We start from the raw sequence: 27,232 nt of genomic DNA on the forward strand, positions 1-27,232 counted from the left end.
TTCCATTCTGTGAACCAAAATATGTTTCATTTCTATAAATATAAAACAGGTGACTATTAGTTCATTGCTTTCGAAAAAATATTTTTTACCAGAAAATATTAATTACGTTTTTCCACTTTTTGTGTTTAATTCAGTGTTTTACTTGTCATTTCTTTGTTATTTATTTGTAAAATTTACTGAATCAAAACTATCCCGCCACCAAATCTTTTAGGTATTAAGCCATTTTTAATATTGAGCAGTACATTTTAACATGCCCATCAAATATTGAATCAAACACAAAAAATATTTGACATATAAAATGAATTGAATATAGAAATGATTTTTAAATCATTTCACTAGTTGTGATTAGACTGAATATTGACATTTTAACTATATGCATTTCTAACTAACTAACAATAATAACTTGCAATTTATTGGAAAATTCTCTAATCAAAATGTTTTTACCAAAACGTGCTTTCTTTGGAATATTGTCCAGATTGGTAATAATGTTTGTTCCCAATCTCACTTTCAATCCTTATGCAAAATTCCTTTAACTAGTTTCTTAATGACATCATCATCATTCAAGAGCTCGTATGATTTTGTTGTGAAAATAACAGCACAATCCTCAATACTGACATTGGATTTGATGAATTCTGCAAGGTTTTGTTGTAATAATTGGTTTGTGTCTTCTTAAACATTTAATGAAATGTGTATGATATTATTAAAATGTCTAATTTTTGATTAAATAAAATTATTAAATGACTCAATCACATGCTTGGCAATGTCTAAGCTGACTTTAGCATTTTATTTCTACCAATTATTGCCCCTGTACATGAGTTAGTGAGTACACAGTTCATTAAGAGCCCTGAGTGATTTTCATTAGACCTTATGTGACCTTGTGCTTTTATCAGCACACAGTATTGTATTGTAATCACTACCTCACTATCTTCACATACAGTAAAGCACTACCTGAACAAGAGTAAACTCACTGAACAAACTATTTCTTTGATCTTTCCAAATGAAACACATTAAGGAGAGACGAACAAGAAAAATCTTGTCTGAGATGATCAAATATTAGAACAAGAATTAATTTGTTGGATCAGAGAATAATTTTGAGTAAAAGAAACACCAGCATGCGTTACACTTCGCCAGTAAGCTTGAGCTAGCATTTAATGGATGCATATGCTGCTGTACAGTGGAGTCCGAAAGTCTGATTCAGAATCTAATTTAAATCTGAAAATATGAAGATTTAGGAGTTTGAAAAATATATGAAAAGGAAATGTTTTGGCATACATTAAGTAACATTTAAGATACAGGCCTATTTCTAAACCATTAATCAAATTTGAGACATGAATTTAATATGCAGATGGGCAGATGTTCTTCTACTGAAGCTCAAGATCAAATAGCATCATTCTCAAATCATGCTTAAGAAAACATGATGTCCACAAGTGTGTGGGGTTCATGCAGCTCAAGTAGACAAACTAAAAGCAAAAGAATTTTTTTAATGGTTTTTGGATGGCACGGTATATGTCTATGAGGTGTGTGCCCACCTGCTGTACTGCAGCCAGGCTCAGGTGCTGTTGCTGTAGTGCTGCGGTCTGTAGCATGAGGTGTTGTTGTTGAGCTGCATACATCTGCTGTAGATAGTGAGCTGCCGCTGTGCTGGGTTGCCTGTTCAAGGCCTGCTGGATGACCTGAGTAAGATGAGATGAACATGTCAATATTGTTCTGCCCCTAGTTCTTTAGTGGATATATTATTCATGGTGTGTTTCATTCCACAGAAGCATAAAGAAAAACATTTTGTGTTGTATAATGTGTAAGCAGCACATAATTTCTCTGTGATTTCTTTGTAAACACAGAGGGTCGTGGGGGCACTGTTAGGTCATGTGGGGTCACTGCCATCCATCACAGCAGCCTGACAGCATGACTACATTCCCTTTACAGATAAAGTATCCCACCTAACATGATCTGTACACACTGTCCTCAGGGCAATCACTGGAATGTCAACCACTGGATATCTTTTTTTGTGTGTTATGAAAATGAAAACTACTGCTTTTATTTCTCTCTCTCTCTCTCTCTCTCTCTCTCTCTCTCTCTTAGTCATTTGGATAAAGTGTTTAATAAACAAATAATCGAAACTTGGTAACAGGTAATTGTATTTGCGCTGCAACAGATCATTTTCTAAATCAGTAGTTTGTCTTGTTTTCCACTTGTATATGTGTTCATATCTCATCCTTAATATTATTTTAATATTTATTATGGTAATATGCTACAATGAGACCTCATTTGTTAACTAACAATGAACTGTACTTCTACAGTATTTATTAATCCTAGTTCATCTTAATTTCAACATTTTCTAAAAAAGAAATATCTATTGTAAAATCAAAAGTTGTATCTGTTACCATTAGTTAATGCACTGTGAACCGACATGAACTATTTTTGCATTAACTAACATTAATAAAAGATTAAGAAATACTGTAACAATTATTATAAAATTATATTTCTCATTGTTAGTTCGTGTTAGCTAATGAATTTTCAAATGTTAAAAAGGGAAAACTTACCATAATGTTACCATAATAATTTTATAACAGTAATATATTTTTATTATATAATAAAAAATATTACTATTACATTATATATATATATATATATATATATATATATATATATATATATATATATATATATATATATATATATATTTCTGCAATGTATTTAAAGGTATGAGTGTAATTTGACTGAGGAAAAAAGGAAATAAACACTAAAATGCATAACAAAAATGATTGTTCCTGAAGTCAGATAAGGGTAGATATCCTTAAACTGGAAAATGTTCAACTGAAAACATTCACATTCTTATTAAGAAGCAAGATTATGGGTCTCGCAGTCTCTTATATAATATCAGCATGTTTAACAATGTACATATACTGCCAAAAGAAAACCGATTTTACCCTGTGAACGGCCAAATGTTGAGCTCTCTTGAATAAATCCAGCTGGATCCTTACAGACCATGTGCTCAGTGTTAATGCATACTACCATTCAAATTCAGAGATCGGGTTCTGTGCAGCCAATCGCTGCTGGTCAGCTGGTGAATTATAGAGAAGTTCTCGACTATCATTCAGGATAGTTAAGGATCTATTATATGGTAATAAAATGTATATTTATTTTAAAAGAATGTATTACTAAATAAAACAACAAACCTAATTACACATGACTAACAAAGAACACCACATTAATGATGAATGAGACCCTCATGCTAATTTTAGAAGTACTTGATGCACATGGCCTGTAGATGGAGCCAGAGGATAATGCAATTTTATGGGCACAGTGAAGGACTGACTGTTAATGGGTTTTTTTTCTACCTGAACAGTCTGTCTGTCTGTGATTCCTCCATATACTGATATCTGAGGCACAGCCTGCTGTCTGCTGGAGGAGTTTGTTGTAGTGATGTTGCCGGTGGAGGCTGAGGTGGTGCTGGGGATGGTGACATAGGCACTAGAGGCCACACTTCCCTGCTCCTTCTCCTTCTCCATGGGGGGCCTCCGCCTGCCTGTGCCCGATCCACGGTTACTGTCAATCCTTCACACTCCCCTCCAGCTGAGAAAGACAGAACAGCAACATGCACATCACTGGGAGGCTTTTTTTTTTACACTGCTGACACTGAGTGGTAGATGTCATTGTGAAAGGTTTCGGAACTTGTCAGCATCTTATATTTTAGGGTTGTAAAACTTACTACTGTACACAGATCACTCTTTTGGTGGAAGGAGTTTCACTGTGGTCTCTGTTCAGTGATTCGTATTCAATAGCTGTTGTGATCATACGGGTCGGACGGATGGGACATGTTCCCACCAAGTCAATTTTGTAGCTAATGCTCATAAAAGCACTTGAATACTGTATATGGAGTTACAATAATTAATAATTTTAGGTTTTATCATGAATATTTAAAGCAGATGTTCTAATAAGAAGTACCCCATAATGTCACCACCATCTTTGAGACAAAATTACACCAGTGGGTGTGACTCTCAAACTGTCCTGTTCATACAATTTATATTCCAGCCACTAATGTATGAGCGAACTGGTGTGACTCCTATATTGATTGCACAACGTTTTTAAACAGAAACGGTGATGCGTTGAACACACTGTTCTGATGGCGCAAGAGTTGCAACTATGGCAGCTGAGAAGGCCATTCTTTGTGTTCTTTGTGAAGAATTTTCGGAGCCATCTATTTAGCCTCACAAACTGACTTTATTTGTAGTTCATATGGTTTTAATACCCTGTATTTTCTTTCAGATTTTTAGGAAAAGCACTTAATTACCATTGTTTATTTCTATACCAAATGTCATACACTTGCAATGAAGCTAAAAATATAAACAACTACATCATTATGTTGATATCCTATATTTTTACAATAAAACTTACGACAAACATGTCTTCTAATATCCTCAGTTGTTGCTTATACCGAGCTGCAACGAACACATTTGTACATTATTTTCCTTGAAGCCATTGTGCGAGTTCACTTTAATACCGCGTGCTTTATATACATGTTGCTGCTGATTGGACTGCAGTTCTGACACACCCACCAAACACGAGAAAACGCATCTCAAACCCCGTTGCACACCGGTGCACGAAACATGACGTTCAACCCGGAAACCGTAGCAAAACGTTGCGCACCGTTTTGAACTTGAACATGCCCCTGATGTAGTGATGCTACTCCCCTGTATCTCTAGCTCCATATTTAAAGGGTTAGTTCACCCAAAAATGAAAATTAGCCCATAAATTAGTCACCCTCAAATCATCCTAGGTGTATATGACTTTCTTCTTTCAGATGAATCAATTCGGAGTTATAAAAGCACCCATCCATGATAAAAAGTGTCTTACATGGCTCCTGGGGTGAACATTGTCCCCCTGAACCGAATCTATGCATTTTTGTAAGAAAAGTAAAATGTAATAATCACTTTAATCTAGCTTGCATTCACTGTTGTACATGAAATCAGCTCCGGACAGATGACATTTGAGGTCAGCTCTGCACATGTGCCGCTCAGAAGTGACGAATGCGTTAGCGAAGGGGAAAGATCAAAACAATAGAGATTCTACTGAACCAGGCCCAAGAGGAGGCCATTCCTCTGGTGGAATGGGTGCTCACACCTATAGGGCATTGCAAGCCAGCTGAGGCATAAGCCAGTGCTATAGCATCCACTATCCAGTGAGATTTGTGACCGGCAGCCCTTTAAAGTGGCCTCCAGAGCACACAAAAAGTTATTTCGTTTTTCTAAAAGAGTGCTCAATGTATACTCGTAGTGCCCAGCACTATGAGCTACACTTGCAAAGTGACATTTGCAACAACGTGTTTGAAATTTGCTCAGAAATTAGCCCTTTTTTCAGTACTGGATGGCCACAGGGGAATGAATCGCCCACTGCTGGTGGCTCATTTCAGTGGTGGGAGCTTATATAGGATATTATATAATCAGGTTTCAGTAACAGAGTAAACAGGAGTTCCCCCATACAGTGGTCAGTGACAACGCAACAGAATATTCACTATCATTCAGTTAGTGGTTTTACAGACATCTTTAAGTGAGCAGACAGCAAAGGTCATTTAAATTTAAACATATGGAAAATGAGCATGATAATTACACAAGCTACTTCCTAAGCTGCAAAAAATGCATTCAGCTAACCTGGAAATAACCAAACTCTCTGCTACCCTGAGGGGAGATCATCATTGAACCAATCACAGACCTTTCACCTGATTCCAATATACTTATACAGTGGTTTGCTGTGCATTAAAATCCATGTCACTCTCACACCGAGTCCCATCTGACAGGATCATGATTTAATCCGTGCAGACAGGTCCTTTTCACCACTAAATCCTCTTATTTTTAATTCTCACTGAAAGTGACAGCTACACTGTTTGTTGGATGTTTGGTGATTCTTGACTGCTTAACTGTAACACTTCTCACAATTGCAGGCCTCAGTTCATTTATGATCAACATGCCCATGCCAGCTCCAGTATCTCTGAACAAATGTGAAGACTGATCGGCTGGAACAACATAACGCAGTCATGACAAAAGCACCAAAGGCAGCCCCAGGCTTTGATCCATCTTGGGATCTCATAGACCATAAGAGATATAACAACAGGCTCTATAAAATGCTAAAAGCTTGATTAATGCTTTGATTTCAACTCAGGTAAAACTGCTTTTGTGTCTTTGGAATGCATTAGATAACGTCACACTTGCAATGCTGATTTTTGTTATTTAGAGGCAGTCAAACACATAGTATGCCAAGCAGTATGTGCAACAGGAATGACAGCAAGATTTTTCTAAGGTAAAAAAAAATGTACAAAAGCTGTCACTGGGGCAGGACCCCTTCAAAAGATATATTCCATTTAGGTACTAACATATAAACTTTTGGTACTAAACCCTTTAGGGATAAATAAGGTACCAAAGTGGAGCTTTTTTAAAAGTACCGTCCCATTGGCAGCTTTTGGACCTTTTTGTCTGAGACATTCTTTCAATAATAACAGGCTCTAAAAAAAAAATCTATTTATCTATATCTATATAGAAAAAAATGAGACAGACTAAATCCAGAAGAACTGGCAACATCTCTAAGATGCTTCTTAAAAAACCTACCTGTAAAGCTACCTGAAAAACTATGCGCAAGTGCACCAAGGGCAAAAGCTGCTTTAAACGCAAAGGATGGTCACACCAAATGTTCATGTGATTTATTTAATAGAAGTTAATTGTTAAAGAAAATCTATCTGACGAGGTTTAAGGTTTACAGGTAGGTTTTTTAGAAGCATCCTGGCTGTTGACAGACTCCTTGTGCAAACAAAAATCTCACTGGATTATTTCAAATAATGGCAAAATTAATGCTTGGAAATGTAAACTGAAAATGTAATGCTTGAAAATGTAAAATATTTCCTACTGACACACTACAGCAAAACATAGAAATAACTGACCGAAAACCATTTTTTAGCTGCTGAAGATACTACTGTTTTAATAATTTTGGCCACCACTATATACACACATTTATCCTCACAGCTTCACAATTTTAAATAATTTATGAAAAATTTTAAAATAATGAAAGCCTCAAATTTACTGCTACTATCATCTACTAATAACCTGTAAAACATGTCTGAGAAAATTAATACCATGGTGGTTCGTTGAGTTTTTTAAACATTAAGAGTCACCATGAAATCACACTACTTTCATAATTCAAAATACAAAGTTAGAATATTATTAGAAATAATGTAAGGTGGAACTTTTGGAAAACAGAACAATATTATTAGTTAATATTTTTTGATAACCTTCATGTCCTCAGAAAAGAAAGGTACATTCAGAGGCAGAGAAACTGGATAATGTCAAAAATTTTTAAACTTAAATGTGCGAGGCCTGCAAAAGATGGGAAACACAAGCGCATAAGGTTTTTTAACATTCCACTACTGCTTTAACTGCAGCTGATTCATTAACTCCTGTAGGCCATAAAATTACTAGCAAGGAACTCTCTAAAGTTCAAAATTGTGTAAAAACAGTTCACAAGCCAAAACCAAATGAGTTGCACTGTACTCACTCAGACAGTCTGACAGCTTCCAGCACAGCTTGTGACAGGATACAACTAGCAGCTAGGAGAATCCAAACTCTGACTGTTCTCTGGACCAGAACTCCTCCCATCACAGATGACTGGGACCCAATAATGTCATTAAACAAACACACATCAAAGGCTGCTGCTGCTGGGGGAAATGACCTGGGCTTTTCTTCTTGGGGGCTGGGAGGACACTTGTTGATCAAAACAGACCCGGCCTGGGGGCCCACCGCCTTTACTCAGCCGAGGAACAGCTAGACCAACAGACAGGCCACAGAACCAAATGGGAGAGATCTTCTTCTAAAGTGCGGTACACCTGCTGTAATGTGTCTAACACATTCAGACTGAGTAATTTGTGTTTGTTTGGGTGCACATTAAGAGAAAAAGAGAGAAAGAGACTTCATACAGTGAGATTTTCTATTATAGTTCTAGATATTGAAGTCATCAGAATACATTTGTGGAATTTGTTTGATCCCACTTAACCTTCCATTAGACGTGGAATCTTTCAAGGACATATAAAAGCTTAATACAGTCCATTCTCCATTACCCTGGAAAGGGAGACTCGTCCCCTCTTTGTCGTTCTCCCTCTCTCTCTCTCTCTCTCTCTCTCTCTCTCTCTCTCTCCTCTCTCCTCTCATTATTTCACCAGCTAACACAACACACTACACATTATTCCACTCGATTTGCTTTCTAGACTACATTAGATACCTCCTCACCACACAGCTCTGTATAGCTAACTGAGCATCCAGTGCCATCATCATCTGGGTATGCTGCCCGCAAAACCCTCTCAAAGTCAGACACCAAATTGAGTTACACTCTTTGAAGGCAAAAAGTGCTTTTGGTGTAGCAACCAGGATGCAATGTCTGCACTGAGCAAAACAAATAGGATTAGCAATGAGCGAGCCGGAGCTGTAAAAGATGAGGTAAGGTTGAGGCTTTCAGGTAGAGAAGGGTTATCAGCACAATGCAGAGGCCACATCAAACAAGCAGGGCTAATCCCTCAGGGTGAATGACTACAGATGGATGAGACACCCAATCTGTGCCTGTCTGGACAAAACCGGTCCGCTAGGATCACAGCAACGTGACCATCAAAAGATGTTGAGTAACTGTTAAAACCAGTTGTGTGTCTTGTCCTGCATTTGTCATGTCATAAACGGACAGCTTGACTGAAGAGAGCTGATTAATGGTCAGCCACTGTTCTGAGTACTGCACATATGTGTATTCACATGTCCTCCAGCGTTCCATACTAAACTTGTTTTGCAAACTGCATTTTGCTGTATACTGTATTATGCATGCAGCTTTTATGGCTATTATTAACTGAGAGACTTTGACTGTGTGTGTATATAGATACATAGATTAATAGATACAATTAACGTATAAAAATGTTCAATAAACAAACATTTATTAATAAGTTGAATAAATAATAATAATTTTGTTTTTTAATTGTTTATTAAGAAATGTTCATCTTATTATTGCTGATGCTGCTAGTAATTCTGTATGTGTCTGATTTTTAATTTACAACCTATTTTGGGTTCATTTTCATATTAAACTGTAGTTGAGTTGAATAAAACTACCCAGGGGTTTGGATTAAAAAGTTATTTAACCCAGCACTGGGTTGTACTTAACCCAAAAGTTTTTAGAGTGAGAGATTCTAATATAAGTAAATATAAATTAACTATTAATGTAAAATGTCAAATTATAAAATGTAATATCGCTTTTTAACATAAGTTCATAAAAAATGAACTTCATAAAATATTACATAATTATATTGAACATATATTATATATATTTTGTAACATTTAACATTATTATAAAATAACTATTAGTTCATGTAAATTAAAAATGATTATAAAATATAAAATCCAACATTTGTTCTTGTATTATCAATGCACATGAATCAACAATGAACAAACGTATATTTATAAATAAACATTGCCTATATTAATAAATGCTGTAAAAGTTATTAAATGTTAGTACTTTATAATCACTGTGTTAATGTTGTTATTGTATAATGTATTTTTATTGTGTATAATATTGTTTTGGTAGATTGTTTATAACATTATGAATTGATAAACCACAGTGGTAAGATTTATTATTATAATGGTCTATTAAGCTGACTCACATGTTTTGTAATCGTGACATTTAAGACCTGAAATGATCGTGCTCACCACTCTGCTATTTCAACTAACAGTCTCTCTGGATATTAACTTCATCACAGGATGCTTGCTGTCAGCTTTGACACTTTTGGCCAAGTGTGAGTAAACAGTGAAGCAATTAGAAGCTTCTACAGTTAATGGACGCATCAGACGTGGTGTCACCTCGAGATCTGACACTCGGGAAACTCATTCTGTCATATTCAGTGCTGCTCTGTAGCACAAGAGCATTTATCATTCAGAAAGATCTCACTGCAGTGAAGGACCTTGCCAAAACATGCTGCTTAACAATGTGCCTGTTGAGCATACACCAATGCTTGTCATAAATCAGAGATGTGGAGAGCACACATATAGTCAGTACCATACTCTTCTATCTCAAACACATGCAATCACACAACAGAGCAAGATGAAGTTCTTCTCAAGTTGCTCTCCAGACTAGACACCACAAAATAGTTCAAAGTGAGAAATGTATCTTAAATTTGACAAGCCATTGTTCTGTCCTGCCAGAGCTCTCTCTTCTCTGGTATCCATCATTCTCCATGTTAGAACATTCCTTCTATGTGGCAACCGGGCAGACGAGATTTGTGGCCCTCATTTCCTTAAGATCCACCATAAAACTGCCGGCTTTGTCTGCAAGGGCCACATCGTTGCTGAACTGAAAAAGCATGAAATATGACCCCAGTCGTCATGGTATCGGTGTGAAGAGCCTGACAGAGGGGGGTTTCTCTGTCTGGCAGCTATCAAGTGTTTTTAGAGGTACTGTAGTTTGCATGACCCAGCTTGACAAAATAAAGCTTCTTTATTGGCACTGATGGTTCCATGAAGAACCTTTAACATCTACAGAACATTGCACTAAAGGTTATATATAGTGGAAAAGGGTTCGTTAGATTGGTAAAATGTTCTTTATACTACGAAAAATGGTTCATCACTTCAGAAAAACCCTGAATGTATATGACAGAGTGGATTTGAACATAGAAGCCAGAATTTTGCACATGCAAATATCCAGGCAGCTGAAAAAATCTGGGTGCCCACACTGAATGTAAATGGAAAGGGAAATGAATACACAGCCCATGTGTTTGAATATTTAAATAGTCCAGTTTAAATATAGAGCTGCCTTATCATCAGCAACTGAACGGGAATGCCAAGCATGTGGAACAATTTCACAATGATTTGGGATTCTGTCATTCAAAGCTATCATTTAAGATGGAGCCATTTACATATAAATTAGGTGCTCACAGAGCCAGACAAATTGGAACAGTATAGCACGGTTTTGGCTACTTTGCTGTTGTTTTATTCAGCCGAGTGCTCACAAACTGGATGCGTATCATTTCTGATTATCGTGTGGAGTCCAAGCGTGAAATAACCTGAATTTGTACATCAGTAACACATTTCCTCGCTATAACAACACAGGCCTCCCAGATCGCAGAACCATCTCATTATTATGTCTCAATCAAAAAATAATGTCTTTAGTTGCACAAAACCAGTTAAAAACAGTCAAACAGCACTCTTGGGAGGCCTGAGTTGTTCCTAAGGCATACCTAAATCTGATAGCTGACTGTAGCCCATTAAATTCTTCCTTCCAGGATTATGAGGTGACACAGAGCAAAAATATAAAAATATTCATGCTTCTGATATGGAAATAATCAAATGTTTTATCTTTGAAAAGGATAGTTCACATAGAAATGAAAATGCTGTCATTATTTGGTCCGAATGTTTTTTTTTTAACATGTATGGTTTACACAAAAGGAGATGAAAATTGATAGGGAGATTTGTCAATCTTTAAAAAGTAGCACTGTTCACTTTAACTGTATGGAAAAATACATTTGAATACATTTTGCCATTCATATCTATTTTTGTATTCCACAGAAAAAAAAAGTCATATGGTATCCAAATGACATACGGGTAGGTAAATTGAGAGCACTGGGGTGAACTATTCTTTTAATTGAAAGATGAAATGATGGTCTGTTTCAAACAAGTCATTAGTCTAGCTCAGAGATGCTCTCACACTGGGACTATAAATTACCGTCATACTGCCAAAAGTGTGAGAGCTTTTCAGGCTGTATTCTTCCCCTTTGTCTGAGCGTGAAAAGACAGCAGCCAGCAGCACACGTGGCCCTCTCTGTGCAAACTCCCAGAGCCGTAAAACTACATTACCACAGGGAAGGAATCAGATACACAGATGCCCCGGAGACCACTCAGTTTACAAAGCACCTCAAAGCCTTCCACCCTATAAGTTATTACTGACAGAACCTGAAGAACACAGGTGAAAATCAGCTTGCACTTATGAGTAACAAAATTTTAAGCTCAATTGTGTCATTTTTAGGTTACAGCCTTCTCAAACACTACCCTTCACTGCTATACAATTCAGAAGTTAGTTAATTTTTTAACAATAAACCATTGAAGACTGTGTGATGTGAGATTTTTATATGCTTTATATATATATATATAATAAAGTCTTTATATATAATCAACATCTTTCAATCGATTGTTTTAAATTTGGCATTTTTGATTATATCATGCTCAATGCTTCATGGGAATGAAGCTTTGCCTTAATAAAGCCATTAAGCTGCTGTACGATTTTCAATGACTTTTTTTTTGCTTCAAATCAAAGTTTGTAATAATGTGATTGACCTCATAGCTGGCTTGCTTGGTTCATGGCTAATATCTCTTCCAGATTAAAAAAATTACAAAACTTCAAGAACCAAGACCACTAACAGAGTGTAGTGAAAGGGGACTGTTGTACTCTGTTGGCTGGTCACTGATTAAAATGTTGTTTTTCAACTTTAAATTTGCAACTTTGTAACTTTTTCCCATTATGAAACAGTTCCTAAAGTACTTTAAGTGGACGTTATGTTTCATAGCAAATGGTGACTGGTAGTTTTTCAGTTGCACGCATGGTTAAAACACCTGAGCAAACCTTGTTCTTGTGAAACACAACCACCTGTCATAGCCACATTCTTTGAGTGTGAAGCTGTCAGACAGTACTTAGCAAATGGGAAAGAAAGAGATGACAGATCCTGTATGTAATTTAAGCCCTCAGAGTCAAACTGCCTCTCTGATCTTTGATTTACTTCAGCCCTTAGGTGGGAAAGCCTAGAAAGTAACACAAGAAATGAAAAGTGACTGTAAATATTGAAAACCTCAGAACTATGAGACTTTCATGTGTCTTAAAAAGCTATGTCACTCTAATTTCTAACCTTGAGATGTAACACTCAAAAAACCCATTAGCCAGAGTGGTAAAACCCTCAAATCTGATAAAATGGTTTTAATTTAAAAAATCTGTATTTATATATTTATAGTTAATTTACGTTTTTATTTGGTAGCTTTCTAATAGGTGGAATAATGACTGATCATAGTGATGAGTATTTTGCAATACTGACCTACTGAATGATCATTATATCTTATTTTAGATATGCAGAGGAGGAAATGTGACTGAATTTCAGCATTTTGGGGAAATCCCAAAGTCATGACATCCACAGAAACTGAATATTTAAATGTGGATGTTTTTACATATATAACCCTAATAATATGAGCCAGTCAAGTTATATGGGCCAAAACTCAGTGGTTGCTGCCCTTCCTGGTGAGGAACCAAATCATTAATGCCTTAAGCTTTGCTTCTCTCTAAAAAAAAAAAAGGAAAGAAAAAGGAGATTTATGTCAAGCAGCTGTGTAGCTGTCGGCTGCTGAGCCGGAGAGTTAAGTGAGAGGGAGAGGAGGACAGAGAACACCTGGGCATGGAGCTCAGAGGCAGGCAAGAATCACTTTCATCTGCCCGGGCAGCAGTGGAGGGAGAAAGAGTTGTCTGCACTCACTTCATACACTCTCAAGCAGTTACTACAGGCTGTCAGCAGCTCTCACACATTCTCATTCAGATCCTGTTCAGCTTTCACCCTCTGCCAGGAAAGTGAGACCTGTGCACATCGAGTTTACTGATTATACAATAGTTCCGGTTCTCAAATTTAATTGGTCAAGATGCGATACAAGAGTGCTGGTCACTGTGACTTTCGCTGTTTGTCTCCCTGCAGTTGTCCATGTTAGTGCACTCTGGACAGATGAACAGTCTGTGTATTAGTGCTGGGGATTTTTGGTGACTCTTTTTGGATTTTTCATTCCGTCAATTTGTTCAAGCACATAGATTCATTTAGGAAATGAACAAAGTCAGGAACTGATTGTTGTTCTGGGCAAGTCACTAAATCATCCACTCAACCCATTCTTTTAAACGCATTGATTTATTCAGTATGGAAAACAACTGACTGCTGTTGTGAGTCATTGTATAATTCACTCAACCAATTCGTTCAAACACACTGTGTTCAAAACCTGAATATGTTAAAAGCATCCATGCCATGTAATACTTAAAATTTAAGTCACTCAATATTAATTTCTTGTTTATTTAACTGTTTGTAATTAATATCACACTCATAAATATGCTGTTGCTGTACAGCACTTTTTATGGCATCTCTTTTTCAATATGAAATAGCAAGTGTTTTCAAACAAAATCTATTCAGTTGAAAATAACTTTTAAGATAACAAGGCATGATCAAAAGCTTTTTGTTGCAAATATTGCCCGATTTAGAAGTACTGACCTTCTGAACTCGGGGACTGAGAATTATCGGAGAGTTATGCTGATGCAGCACTCAGTTTGATTAATCACTTTCGGCGGTTTTAGCCTCTCGAACCAAGGCATCACAAGCATACACACATTCTGCAAGTATTTCTCTGAGGACAAAACTTGTCATTCTCAGGAAAGACGGGAGAGAAGAGCTGTGTACATATCTACAAGTCAGATAAGTATCAGAAACTGTCAGAAAAGAAAAAGAGAGCCCTGACATGCGGTCTGTTTTGGGTTTGTGTTAATGGTTGAGTCACACGGGAGCATCATCAGGCATGACAGAAGAATGTCATGGTGAGCGCTGAGGTGAACGCGTTCATTCGCTGGGTCTGCATCTCATCTTCATGAGGGCTTGGACAGCACTGTACGAAAAACATCTCGGCTCATCTGTTACTGTTTCTCACCGCTTTCTTTGCTGGAGATGGATCTCACCATTCAGTGCCACATAACACGTATTGCTGAGTCCTGTATATAGCACATTAAAGATCAAGGGGTCGTTGCATGTGCTCAAACACAGACTCTTCGCTCAAAAGAACCATCATCAGCATGTGATATATACACTGGACTGCTGTCTGTTAAAAGTGAAAGCAATTGTGTTTAGTGTGAAGGGATTTGGTCAGCTGAAGAAGCAAGATGGAAAAGTTAATAGTCAACTGGATTTAATCAACTGAATCAAAAAACAAGCCTACAAGTTGCAATGAAATGGAAGTATCGACAGATCTTTTCTTCTGTGTAGTGAGATACTTCTGCTAATTTCATTCTATCTCTTTTCTCTTGATTACAGGAGCTTCCTTCTTGCGCTACTCAACAAGCCCCTCATTTCCTGGTGCTTTAAGAGGGACCGGAGTTGTGTCCCTCCTGTTTGACTGATTATTAGAGTGACCTGAGGGTGAGGGTGAACTACTCAAGCTCATTGTGAGGCCCATGACACAGGAAAGGCAAGTGTAAAACATGAGGGTCTTACCCCAATTACCATACAGAAGTGACCTGCCGTTTGAGAGCAACAAGCTTTGCTGGATTCATCTACAGTAACCTGGAAGTACCTTAGCAGTATAATGAACGACACTCTATTGCTTCCTTCACTCTATAGCACGATTGCACAAGTACATATAAAACGCACATCACATATAAAGCTAACACACAAAAACAGTTGACCAGATGTTCAGTGTCAAATTCATAAGATGACACTGGCGAGATTACACACAAGCGTCGCTCGGCTTGGCTTTGTTTACAGAGCGTTGGGTCAAACTAGCATGTACCGAAAGAGTGCAGATGGTCTTGTTATTTGAGAGGCGATAGGTTAAATGAATTGTATCAGCACTAGCTGTCAGTCAGTCAGTCTACTAGCGCAACACCCCCCTGTCCGGGAAAGCATCGTCTCCATTTAGTTTTATGACAGGTCTAAAAGCTTCTTGTGTACATGTGTGCTGAAAAAACTCATCGATAATCCTTAAAACATCACAAATGATGTGACGCATGTCCATGTAAATGACTCACCTTCAGCTTTGGTGGTAATACTTCAGATATAGTACCTGTCTTATTGATAATATTGAGTCATCAGGTTGACATAGAGAAGGGATAATTTACCCAAAAATGTATTCACACTTAAGACATTTAGATGCTTTCTATCCATACAATGAAAGGCAGTGGGGTCCAAAACAACACTGGACACCTCTGACTTTGACTGTATGGACAAAACAACCTGATTATTAAAGAAAATCACACAGGAGGGTGAGTAAATAATGACAGAATGGGTGAAGTGTATTTTGAAAGGAGGGTCTCAAGTTCCTCGAGCCCACCTACCGTAGATAATAACTGTCAATCTGTGTCGCTCTCTCTGATGTTAGTAACCGTACTGAAAGCCGTGGAGACATGTGGTGGAATTCTCCAAAGTAAACAGCTTTCATTGTGCCGAGACGGACATGCACAGGCATATGCGCACTTATGCACTCTATTTAACATACAGACCACACATACTGTTGATATAAGACACTAAGCCAGAAAATACATTTTTAAATATAAGTAGGGCTTCCTGAACAAGTGACATTTAGTCACATGTGAAGCCAAAGACAACAGCACGTCTTAATAAAGCTCTACATACCCTCAACACAGGCCTCGTCTCAACTTCAATCGCTTGTTCCTTTCCTGATATCCTACACCATGTCTGAAGTCTGCTCTATCCGACAGGCACAGACTACACCAAGCAGAGAGGAGGAGAAAAAAATACAGCATGAATTAGCATTCCTAAAGCAATCATGTGACTTCAAAGCACCAATAGGCCACTCTGGATTCGGTATGATCCACCTCTAGCTCCTCCCTTCTCTTCTCTCTTGTTTCGCTCTCTTACAGAACCCCTTTGACAGGGTTGTTGTGATACATGTGGTCTGTCGATGCACCTATTTTTGCTATTAAATGTCTAATATTGAAAATCATACCCTCAGTATGTTAAGTCAAAGTAAATATGTGTAATATGTAGAAGAGTGTAGGATAATAATAAAAAACATATTTAGGTTTGTAAATACTGTACTATGTAAATGAAAATGCAAAAATGATGTCACAAAGAGGGTTTAAATGCAAGAAGTGTGAAACAGCACAGCTTTTGTCTTTTTGCTGTCAGAATTCTAATATTCAAAATCAGGCTCCCATTTTGCATATTGAAAGTAAATATTTACAATATATAGAAGAGTACAGTATAATAGCATGTCAAAAATGGTGCCACAAAGAGGGTGTTAATGCAAAAAGGGTGAAGCAGCAATGATTTTGCAATCAAATTTCTAATTTTGAAATCAATTTGCATATTCAAAGCAAATATTTACATATATAGAAGAGTATGATGGTATAATAAAAATCCTATATTTAGGGTTGCAAATACTGTTCTATGTGAACAAAATAATGCAACAATTGCGCCACAAAGAGGGTATATGCAAAAAATGCAAAAAGTGTGAAACAGCAATGCATGTCTCCTGTCGTAGATGCTGTGAGAAAGCGGTTCAGTCCCAGTGCTGAGCAGACGGAGGAATTGTAGTCTAACAACAGTGTGCTAATGTCCTGTCTGCATGTGTGCACTATCCTCCATCTTATTAAGCCTCTGTGTCTCATTAGAGCCGGTGGGGGGTGGAAGCCTACAACACACCTCTGTTGCTTGACCCTGACTTTTACGAGCCCACCTCAACAAAGAGCATTAAACAGCAATCATGGCTGAATGCTGAGCACCTCAAGTACACAACTGCACCGGTCTCGCTCAAGGGTGATTCAAACAGTAGGGTTTTTTTTTCTTTTTTTCGGTTGTGGCGTGAGGCAATAAAGTGGTTACTAAAAGCGATTTTAGTTTTAGCGATACTAAAAGCCGTTAAGTGATGGGAGGTGTAATAGTCTGGGACACACAGGTGCATAAGCAGCATTGGCATAATTAAACAGGTCAGAGGACAGCCAGGAGAATGAACGGAGTGATTGTGCCATGTTCTGCTCTGATAATAAGTTCCTTATGCTTCTGTAATGTCTATGTGTGTGTGTGTGTGTGTGTGTTTAAGAGAGAAAGAGAAGATCGTTATCCTGTAATGAGCCTGTACAGTGTTTTATGTTTTAGAAGACATGAGAGCTATTTAAACTAGGGAAGTATATCAGTGTTTTTAATTCAGATAACATGAAGACAACATGTACTGTAGCAGATTTAAATGATCGGTTTCATTTGTGATTGTAACCATCAGTTTATGCACTTTTTTTGTGATTCTTGGTATGAGGTATAGCCTTTGTTCTTGATTTTTATTAACACCTATCTAATAATTAGTACCGTTATGTGAGCAGCATCCACACTGGTAGGAAAACATCCACTTAGAACATAAAAACTTGAAATCCAAGACATTTTGTGTACTAAGTGTATTGACTAAGGGGAAGTCAGTCTGGATATTTTAGCTCCTACCCTACATGCAAAGCAGGCCTGTGTTATATAGTGGTTTGACATGGCAATACATTATTTGAGGTTTTCTGACACGTTTTATTTAAATATCATTTGAACATGTTTGCATATCATCCAGATGGGAGTTTGTTAGGTGTGGTCACAACTGTGTATTATGTCTGTTTTATTAATATGTTATGTGATAGTTTTATTTATTGAACTTTTATTTTGATCATAGGCTATTCAGTGAAACTCTTTGGAAACTTCTTTTCATCTGGGTCAACTATGCTTTAAATGTGAAAATAAAGTATACAATAACCATTATTTTGGATGTGATTAATTGCTGTTAATCGCATCCAAAATAAAAGTTTTTGTTTATGTAATATATATACATGTACTGTGTACATTTATTATGTATATATAAATAAACACACACACACACACACACACACACACACACATGCATGCATATATATATATTTAAGATAAATATGTTATGTTTATTTACTAAATATATTTATATATAACGTAAATTATATGAATATAAATATATACATGTAAATACTTTTTTCCCCAAAATATATAGTGACAGTGAAATACAGCCAAGTATGGTGACCCATACTCAGAATTCGTGCTCTGCTTTTAACCCATCCAAAGTGCACACACACAGTGAACACACACACTGAGCAGTGGGCAGCCATTTATGCTGCAGCACCCGGGGAGCGTTTGTGTGTCTGGTACCTTGCTCAAGGGACCTCAATTGTGGTATTGCCGGCCCGAGACTCGAACCCACAACCTCAGGGTTGGGAGTCAAACTCTTGCATATATTACGTAAACAAAAACATTATTTGGGATGTGATTAACTGACAGCACTAATATATAAATAGTCAGTAAGTAAAATGAAAGCTTGTAATGCAAGTCAGTGAGTTCTTTATAGGTTATTATAGATGATAATTAAATGTTTAGTTTTATGATCAAAATTCTGTAGTTTTTACTGTGGGTGACAAAACATAAAATACAATGCAAGGATGATAGAGAAATAAATGTTCCTTAAAAGCCTGAGGTATCATCTATCTGAAATATTGAAAACCCACACAGATGCAGCGGTCCACTTCATATGGCCGATATGAACCAACATGAATGGCACTGACATCATTGCTACCACCACACAGGCACAGTCCTTCTCAAAATTAACAACAAGGCATGACAGATGGTTGGTAATTTTCACAGGAATTCACCTGATCAGCCAAGACAGTGAAGTTTCACAATGACATGAAATCCCCTAAAGAAAACAGTGAAGGGAGAAATGATTGCATCACACATCTGTGTATTCGGTTTATGTGAACATCTCATTTCAATTTCCACAAAAGTAAGACTGACACTGGATTTGCAGGATCCATCAAACTTTACAAAGCTCTTGTCAGGGGCGAAAAAGAGCTCACTCCCACTCCCATTCCTTATCAGCCATAAATGCCCCAGCGTAACTGTAATTGCACCCATACTGTATACGAGATGCCATCCATCTCTCCTGTGTTGAGCTGTAAATCACTCACCTCCTGCTGCCTGTCCATCCACACACACGCCATCAACAGCCTACTGCTCATTTCTCATCCCTGGAGACAGACATGCACTTCTCTAAAGGCAAAAATTATTCATTATTATTTTATTTTAACTAATATATTTAATGTTTTCATACAGAGACGTGTTTTTTCCAGGTTATCTGTGGTGGTTAATGCTGCCTTGCACTGGAAAGAAATATTTCCATCTCCTGCAGTGAACTCTCCGCAGCGGTTCAGAGGTCATCATCAATGTTTACATGACATCACGTAGAATTACCCTCAATATGATCCATTATGCAAGACTTTCCCTCAGAAACATTAATGATAAGTACAAGAATATCCCACAGGTATTTGCTCTAGTTCTTTATAATAACTTTTGAATCCAAATATATACTGTATGAAAAGTAATAAGTGAGTAGAATTTACCTTTTGAAAGCCGTTTCAAATGTGCAACAGAGATAAAAAAGGGTAAAGGGACATTTGAATCTTAGTGTTTTACTGCTGCCATCTACTGGCAAGTCACTAAAGGTTCACGTCAAAATACAGCATTGTATGTCTGCTCATAAAGTCTTTAGCCTTTGTGGATATTTACAAATGTACGTAAAGTGGAAGACTATTTCACAGATAATCTGCACATACCCCTTTTAAAAAATGAAAAGTCTTTTTCAGGGAAGGCTTGTCGTGATATTTTGTTTGTTTACACTAAGCCAAAGCAAATTGCTGTATTAATGTCAATAGTTATTTTTTTTAGGTTATAAGATTTTAATTATGTATTACTTTTATTGAAACGTGTTTGTTTATTTGCCATTCAAAAGTTAATGGGCTGTAAAATAAAATGTTTAAACAAATGAATACTATTCTTCAGCAAGGATGCATTCAATTGATCCAAAGTGTCAGTAAAGACATTTATAATGTTAAAACTTTACATTTCAAATAAATGTATCACAGTTTTCAAAAAATATTAAGCAGCACAATCATTTCCAACATTTATAATAATGAGAAATATTTCTTGAGCATCAAATCAGCTTATCAGAATGATTTCTGATGGATCATGTGACACTGAAAACACAAGTAAGGGCTGCTAAAAATTCAGCGTTGCTTTCACATGAATAAATCACATTTTAAAATGCATTTAACCTCTGTTTTATTATTATGTTCATTGTATCCAAACTGTTGAATGGTCTTGTATTTTGAATTATGCACTGCCTTATGTGTTTTAGGGTTGAGAGAAAAGAAGGATAGGCAAGGTGCGGAAACGTCCAGTAGCTAGATTAAATTAGACAGTACTTTATGTGTACAGCAATAATCTGTAATGTAAGTCTGAACAGTGAGTGAGCTTTTCCAGTGTGATTTGTTGGTGGTCAAAAGCCGACGTCATGGATGTTTGCTCAGTTGCTGAATGAGGCGTCAGATGATGATAAAGCATGTAATGGGGTGTTTTCATATATGTGATGAATGAGATGTGGGTTGTGGCTTGTGTATTCCTTTATTCTGGAGGAGCAGACAGCTGCTTTTCATTCTGCGCTCTGGTCTCTCTTTTTCTTTCATCAGCATGACCACCACAAACAAGACCAATCCTAACGAGACCACCCGCCTGGTTAGGCCGAGTGATAACAGCAAACAGGTGAGTCTCATTTTTAGCATCTTAGTATTTTGATTAAAAGGTCATTTAATTATGAAAAAATCTGATTGTGATAATGCTATTTATGTGCTAATAGTTAGTCAGTACACATACATATTTTTACTTTGTGCGTATCTGGCTATATTTTTGTATACAGGATTATACAGAGGCCTCAAAAAGTAAAGACACACATATAAAAATAAACAAATCATTCACTGCATTATAACACGAAGTAATTTTAAATTATATTTATTTTTAACATATTTATTTTGTGAAACATTTTTTATTTTTTCAGATAAATACATTTATTAAGTGTCCATATACTTTTTTAGGCAAAAACTGATTATGTATTTATGTATATATATCTATATATATCTATATCTATATATATATATATATATATATATATATATATATATATATATATATATATATATATATATATATATATATATATATATATATATATATATATATATATATATAATGTATATCCAGAGTGCCACTTTGTGAATCCCTTGCAGAATCTATGAAAATGTGGGTAATTTTAACAAAGTAAGAGAGATCATACAAAATTTATGTTATTTTTTATTTAGTAATGACCTGAGTAAAATATTTTAAAATAAAAGATGTTTACATTTAGTCCATCAACATTTACATTTAGTTATTAAAATAACCACATTCAAAATGTGTGAACCTTCTGTTCTTACACTGTGTGTGGACACCTGATGATCCACGACTGTTTTCTGTTTTGTGATTGTTGTTCACGAGTCCCTTGTTTGTTCTGAACAAGTGATCTGAGCACTGTTTTTCAGAAAAAAAACATCTTTTCACACCGAGAACTATTGAGGGACTCAAACACAACTATTAAAAAAGGTTCAAACATTCACTGATGCTCCAGAAGGAAATGCATTTTGTATGATCTCTAACATCATATAATAATTGCTTTTAATAGTGTTCGTTGTCTGTTTAATTACTTCTTTAATTGATTTTTCTGTACAATTCTGTCATATGTACAGTGTACATGTGTAAATGGAGTCACCACTGATATGCTCCTACTAAATATTAATAACATTCATGTACATAAATATTAAATACATTAAAACAGTAACATTAATTTTCTGTGGAATTGCTTTGCAACAATTTGTATCTTAAAAAGCGCTATACAATACAATTTAATAGAATTTTGTTAAAATTACTAAAATTTTATTTGATTCACAAACTTTCAAGTGGCACTATATATATATATATGTATATATATATATATATATATATATATATTCCCACAGACGCTACTGAACATTTGTAGTTTTTTTTAACAAAGCAGAGAAGTTGATTTGGGCAGGGTTTCCCTTTCCATCTGTTTTCAGTATGCTGAAGTGGTCTGGACGGAAGTGGTGCTTGAGGTTTAATCAGATTATTAGATGGGACTGGATGTGCTTTGTAGCTCTAAAATGATACTCCCTGGCCAGCCTGTTATCTTAATATTTCCATGCAGTTTTCAATTCTCTGGCTATAGTCTGAATGGTCTTGGGTTGAAACATAATCAGTGCTTTGCATCACACATCAGTTGATCTTTACATTTCTATCCCAGATGATATTAAATCACATGATCCAAACCCTTTCATGCATATTATCTAATGTGCAAAAGCAGTGACACTGCAGTTAATGGAACAAACTAATTTGATATGCTTTATGTAATCCAGTCAGGCGCAAAAGATACTTTAATAGAGCATAAATTAGATTAAATCTTAATCTTAATTTTAATGACATCAAAACCTAATCTTCATTTATTGGATAATGTGTGTCAAAACATAAAATTAAGTTCAACATGAACAATCTTCATGTATCTAAATATGTATTTCAACGATTAACATGTAAATTCTAATAAGATCTATATTTCTTTTTAACATACATATATCAAAATCAAAGTAGTCTTAGATAACATAAAACAACAATAATAAGTGCAAAACTATATAGATTCTAATTTTTAATTTTTAAATATAATGTTTATCATATAAATATCACATTTATTTATAGGATTTAAGGATGACAGTCTAAGATTATATTACACACACACACACACATATATATATATATATATATATATATATATATATATATTGTCACGGGAGGAGCACAAGACAGACACAGTGGGCGTGGCGTCAGGCCTCGGAGAGGCTTTTATTAACAGAAATCATAAAACAAAGGGAATAAAAGTGGCCAAAGGGGGAAAGTGTCCAAAATAACAGGGAATCTGGTGTCCTCGTCGTGCTGCGGGATTTGTGTAGGTCGGGCAGTGTTCATCAAGGAAGGGTCCAGGCAAGGGGCGGAGTCCGGCGGCCGCACGCGCTCCCCTCCTTGGTCCGGGGCGCGAGGGGCGGCGGCTTCTCCTAGCGGCCGCGTCTCTCTCGTTGGCCGCGGCGCTGGTAGGGGATGGACGGCCCGGCATCCTGGCCCGTCGGCCGTGTATACGGGTGCGGTTCCCATCCGGATCGCGGGTCCGGCAGCTCACGTCTTGGTGGCGCGGGAGTCCCTCAACGCACCCTTCCTGGACCCACGAGGACACCAGTGTGCATGCACGGGGAAGAGACCGGTCTCCTGAGGAGAGGCGCGTTGGGCTTTTAAACAGCGGCGGTAATGAGGCTCCACTTCCTTCAGGTGTGCCCCATCACACGCCGCCAGCCCTGACTCGTCCAGCGCCCCTCCTCTCACACACCCACTCCAGTCGGGAGCCTGGTGAAGGGCGGCGATTTAGGACGGGGTGCCGGTGACAATCAGGGAGGAGGCAGCTGACTCGTCACAATATATATATATCCAAACACAAACTACTATTAGTGTAAATATTGCGATAAGTATTGCAATAAAACCAATGTCCAGCGACGTTTTTTCATCAGTCATACTTGAGGAAGCATCTGTTCATGAGGGATAGCAATAGAAAGATCAAGTAAGTTGTGTCAGAAGTTGCACACTTATTTTATATTAAATAAGTTTTTTTGTTTTTTTTAATCAAAAGAATGTTTGTGATCTATTCTTACCCTTTTGTAAGGACCATCGCTTTTTGAAGACTGCTATGTATTATTTGACAGGAGTAGTTGTGTGTAGTGTCAGATAACAAAATTTGGTATATTTGGTATATATGCCCGAAGCCTGTTGATATCCTGTCTTGCTGTCCATTAACTATCCACTCCACAGTGATATCTTTAGGGTAAAGATAAGAGTTAAGAGCTCCAACACAGCTGATCACAGCTTCAGGGTGAACTGTAAATGCAGATGAAAAAAACACAATCAACAAAATTACAAAAATGCATTAAGATGAGTACATGTTGTAAGCGTATGTAACCTGGTTGGGTGCATGCATATCTATAAACAACAACACTGGATACATTTAAACATGCACTTTCTGGTCAAGTATTATTCTACTGTGTTCATAGAACTTCTTGAAACGAAGAAACACAATCAGGCTGAATGTATATGAGATTATTGTGATTCCAGAGATCAAACCTGTCTAGAATATTTTTAAAGTCTAGATCTTGTGGCAAGTATGAGTACCATTGAGGGCTGTCTATGTCCATAGAAAGACTATACTCTCTATTGACTGAAAAATGATACAGTCCACTTGACGTTCCATTATCGCTCGGCTGACAGCCATACATTAACTGCGGGAGTGGACCTGAAAATACTTTTAGTATTAAATCTTTTAATTAGATCTGGAACCATTTTTAGGAATCTTTTTCATTTCTATTATTGCAGTGTAGTATTATATAGTACAATGGAGAACTAATTCGCTGCAGCATTGTAGAATATTGACACCAGGTCTTTATTAAAAAGCAATACAAAAGCTATTGTGATTCTGAGTGTAGTGTCTATTACACAGTCCCAGTTTAATGTAATATTTGTCGTTATTAAATCTCTATGTGCAGAAGCTGATAAATTAGATGACACTGGTTTCTAGCTTTTCTTGTATGATAACCAAAATATGAAAATTTATTTTATTTCTGCAAACAAACCCAACTAAAAGTTACGGTTTACTGTTACTGTTGAATATTATATGTTTATGTGAATATATTTTTAAAACACTCTTCCCTTTGTTTTTATAGATAAACAAGTGACTTTGACTTAGTACTATCATAGTGTGAAAACCTTTCTTCAACATATATTTCTGTGCTCATTTCCCTTACATAATCAAATTATTATGTAATATTATTAATATTGTGTTAAAAAAAATTTTTAATCCCAAAAGCTGTCAAATCAGGGGTGCATTTCCCAAAACCATAGTTGCTAACCTGTTAGGAACTTTGTTGGTTGGCAATAGGAAATTGCATTGCAATCAACAAAATTGCTAACTTAGCAATTATAGTTTTGGGAAACGCACCCCTGATTGGTGCTGTCTCACATGGCCACTACGCCCCCTACTGTTTAAATCATTAGCTTTAATATAACACATTTCTTGATACAGAGATTTTGTAAAACATAATTGTTTATTTTATTGGCAATAACCTGTACCTACAGCATATATATGATTTATTAAAACATCCTCATATAATGCACAATTTTAAAAAACAAAATCATGTCAGTCAAAATGTGTATAATATTATACTTATATTATTTAGTAAAATAATAGTATAGTATAATGAAGTAATAATTTATATATTTTCTTCTGGTTTATAGTTTTAGATTAATTGTAGAACCAGAAAGAGATTTCCAAACCTAACTTTCAACCCCAAGGTTAAATTTGCATCTTGAAAACAGGTTGAAATAGCCTGTTTTAAAACATCTCTCCAGACAGTGGACAGAGGGATTTGAAAATACATCAGATGTGCTGTCATAATGAGTAAATATGCCATATGACGTATTTAAGTATTTAAGTAAACATTGATTGATGATCAAACCGCGTGATCCACGAAATTAGTGAAAAGGAAAGAAAATTTGCCTATACCACCAGAGTATTCTGGGTACAAAGCCACCAGGGAGGACGGCAACAAGAAATGTAATAATTCAGGAAAATATGTAAACAGAATGTAAAAATTGATCTGGATCTGGAAATGGAGCATTTTAGTTCTTACTACCAATTAGCCATTAGAAAATTATATTAAAACATTAAATAGTACTGTTACAGTGTTGGTCTTGTTGGTAGGCTGATTGTTCTGTACATTGTGTAAAAAATTTTTTATCTCTTTGGTAGGTAGCCAGAGAAAAACAAACAATAAAGACTGAACATTTAAGAATAAACTTAAAATGAGATTGAAATGCTATAAAAGTGGAAACAAAGGTGAAAAGAAAAACAATTTTGGTGCAAAAAAGGAAAAGAAAAAACAACAGGAAAAACTATTTCCTAGTGCAAAAAAATACTCTTTTGTGTGTGCAATAATTTTAAATTATTCTTTTTTGTGTGTATATATTTATATCTTCTTGTGTGTACTGTATGTGTATATATATTTATATACATATATTTATATATGAATATAAATTACAACAACAAATTATTAGCTGTTACACATTCCACTTCACTAGAGGGCAGAATTACACAGTCTTAAGTAACTAAGTACAGACACCTATCATTACACACACACACACACACACAAATAAAAATAGTAATAGTTCGATAAATACAGTCTTTTTTTCTTTTTTTGAGTGAGTTAGTCATAGTAAGACTTCTTTAGTCTATTACAATGTGAACGACAGAGTTTATTTTTGCATTTGTGCTTACCAAGAGGAAGAACAACATTGCTCTGTCACCTCCAGGCTCGTGGGGAGTCCTGACATCTCCAAGTCCGGTTTTTGTTGTCGCTTTGTGCTCTATTCCCTCCACTCAGCAGGGTTCTTATACAAAATATTATTCAT

The 27,232-nt window shown here is 36.3% G+C and overlaps 1 protein-coding gene across 2 annotated transcripts in view; it reads right to left on the minus strand.

The window, feature by feature from the left end:
- The window catches only part of LOC113068884 (polyhomeotic-like protein 2), a 34,058-nt gene extending 17,536 nt beyond the window's left edge, over positions 1-16,522 (minus strand). Inside the window, exons 1-3 of one of the 2 annotated variants that reach the window (XM_026241770.1) lie at positions 16,415-16,522; positions 3,339-3,573; positions 1,530-1,673 (exon numbers count right to left, since the gene is read on the minus strand). In XM_026241770.1, coding sequence (XP_026097555.1) covers positions 1,530-1,673; positions 3,339-3,509 — 315 coding nt within the window. In that variant the 5' untranslated portion in view covers positions 3,510-3,573; positions 16,415-16,522. Of the gene's footprint in view, positions 1-1,529; positions 1,674-3,338; positions 3,574-7,539; positions 7,667-16,414 lie in introns of those variants that run through there. The other variant, XM_026241771.1, reaches the window with a different exon arrangement.
- Between the last annotated feature and the right edge of the window lie 10,710 nt (positions 16,523-27,232).

Source organism: Carassius auratus, unplaced genomic scaffold (assembly GCF_003368295.1).
Source record: "Carassius auratus strain Wakin unplaced genomic scaffold, ASM336829v1 scaf_tig00000254, whole genome shotgun sequence".
Classification (NCBI taxonomy): Eukaryota; Metazoa; Chordata; class Actinopteri; order Cypriniformes; family Cyprinidae; genus Carassius; species Carassius auratus.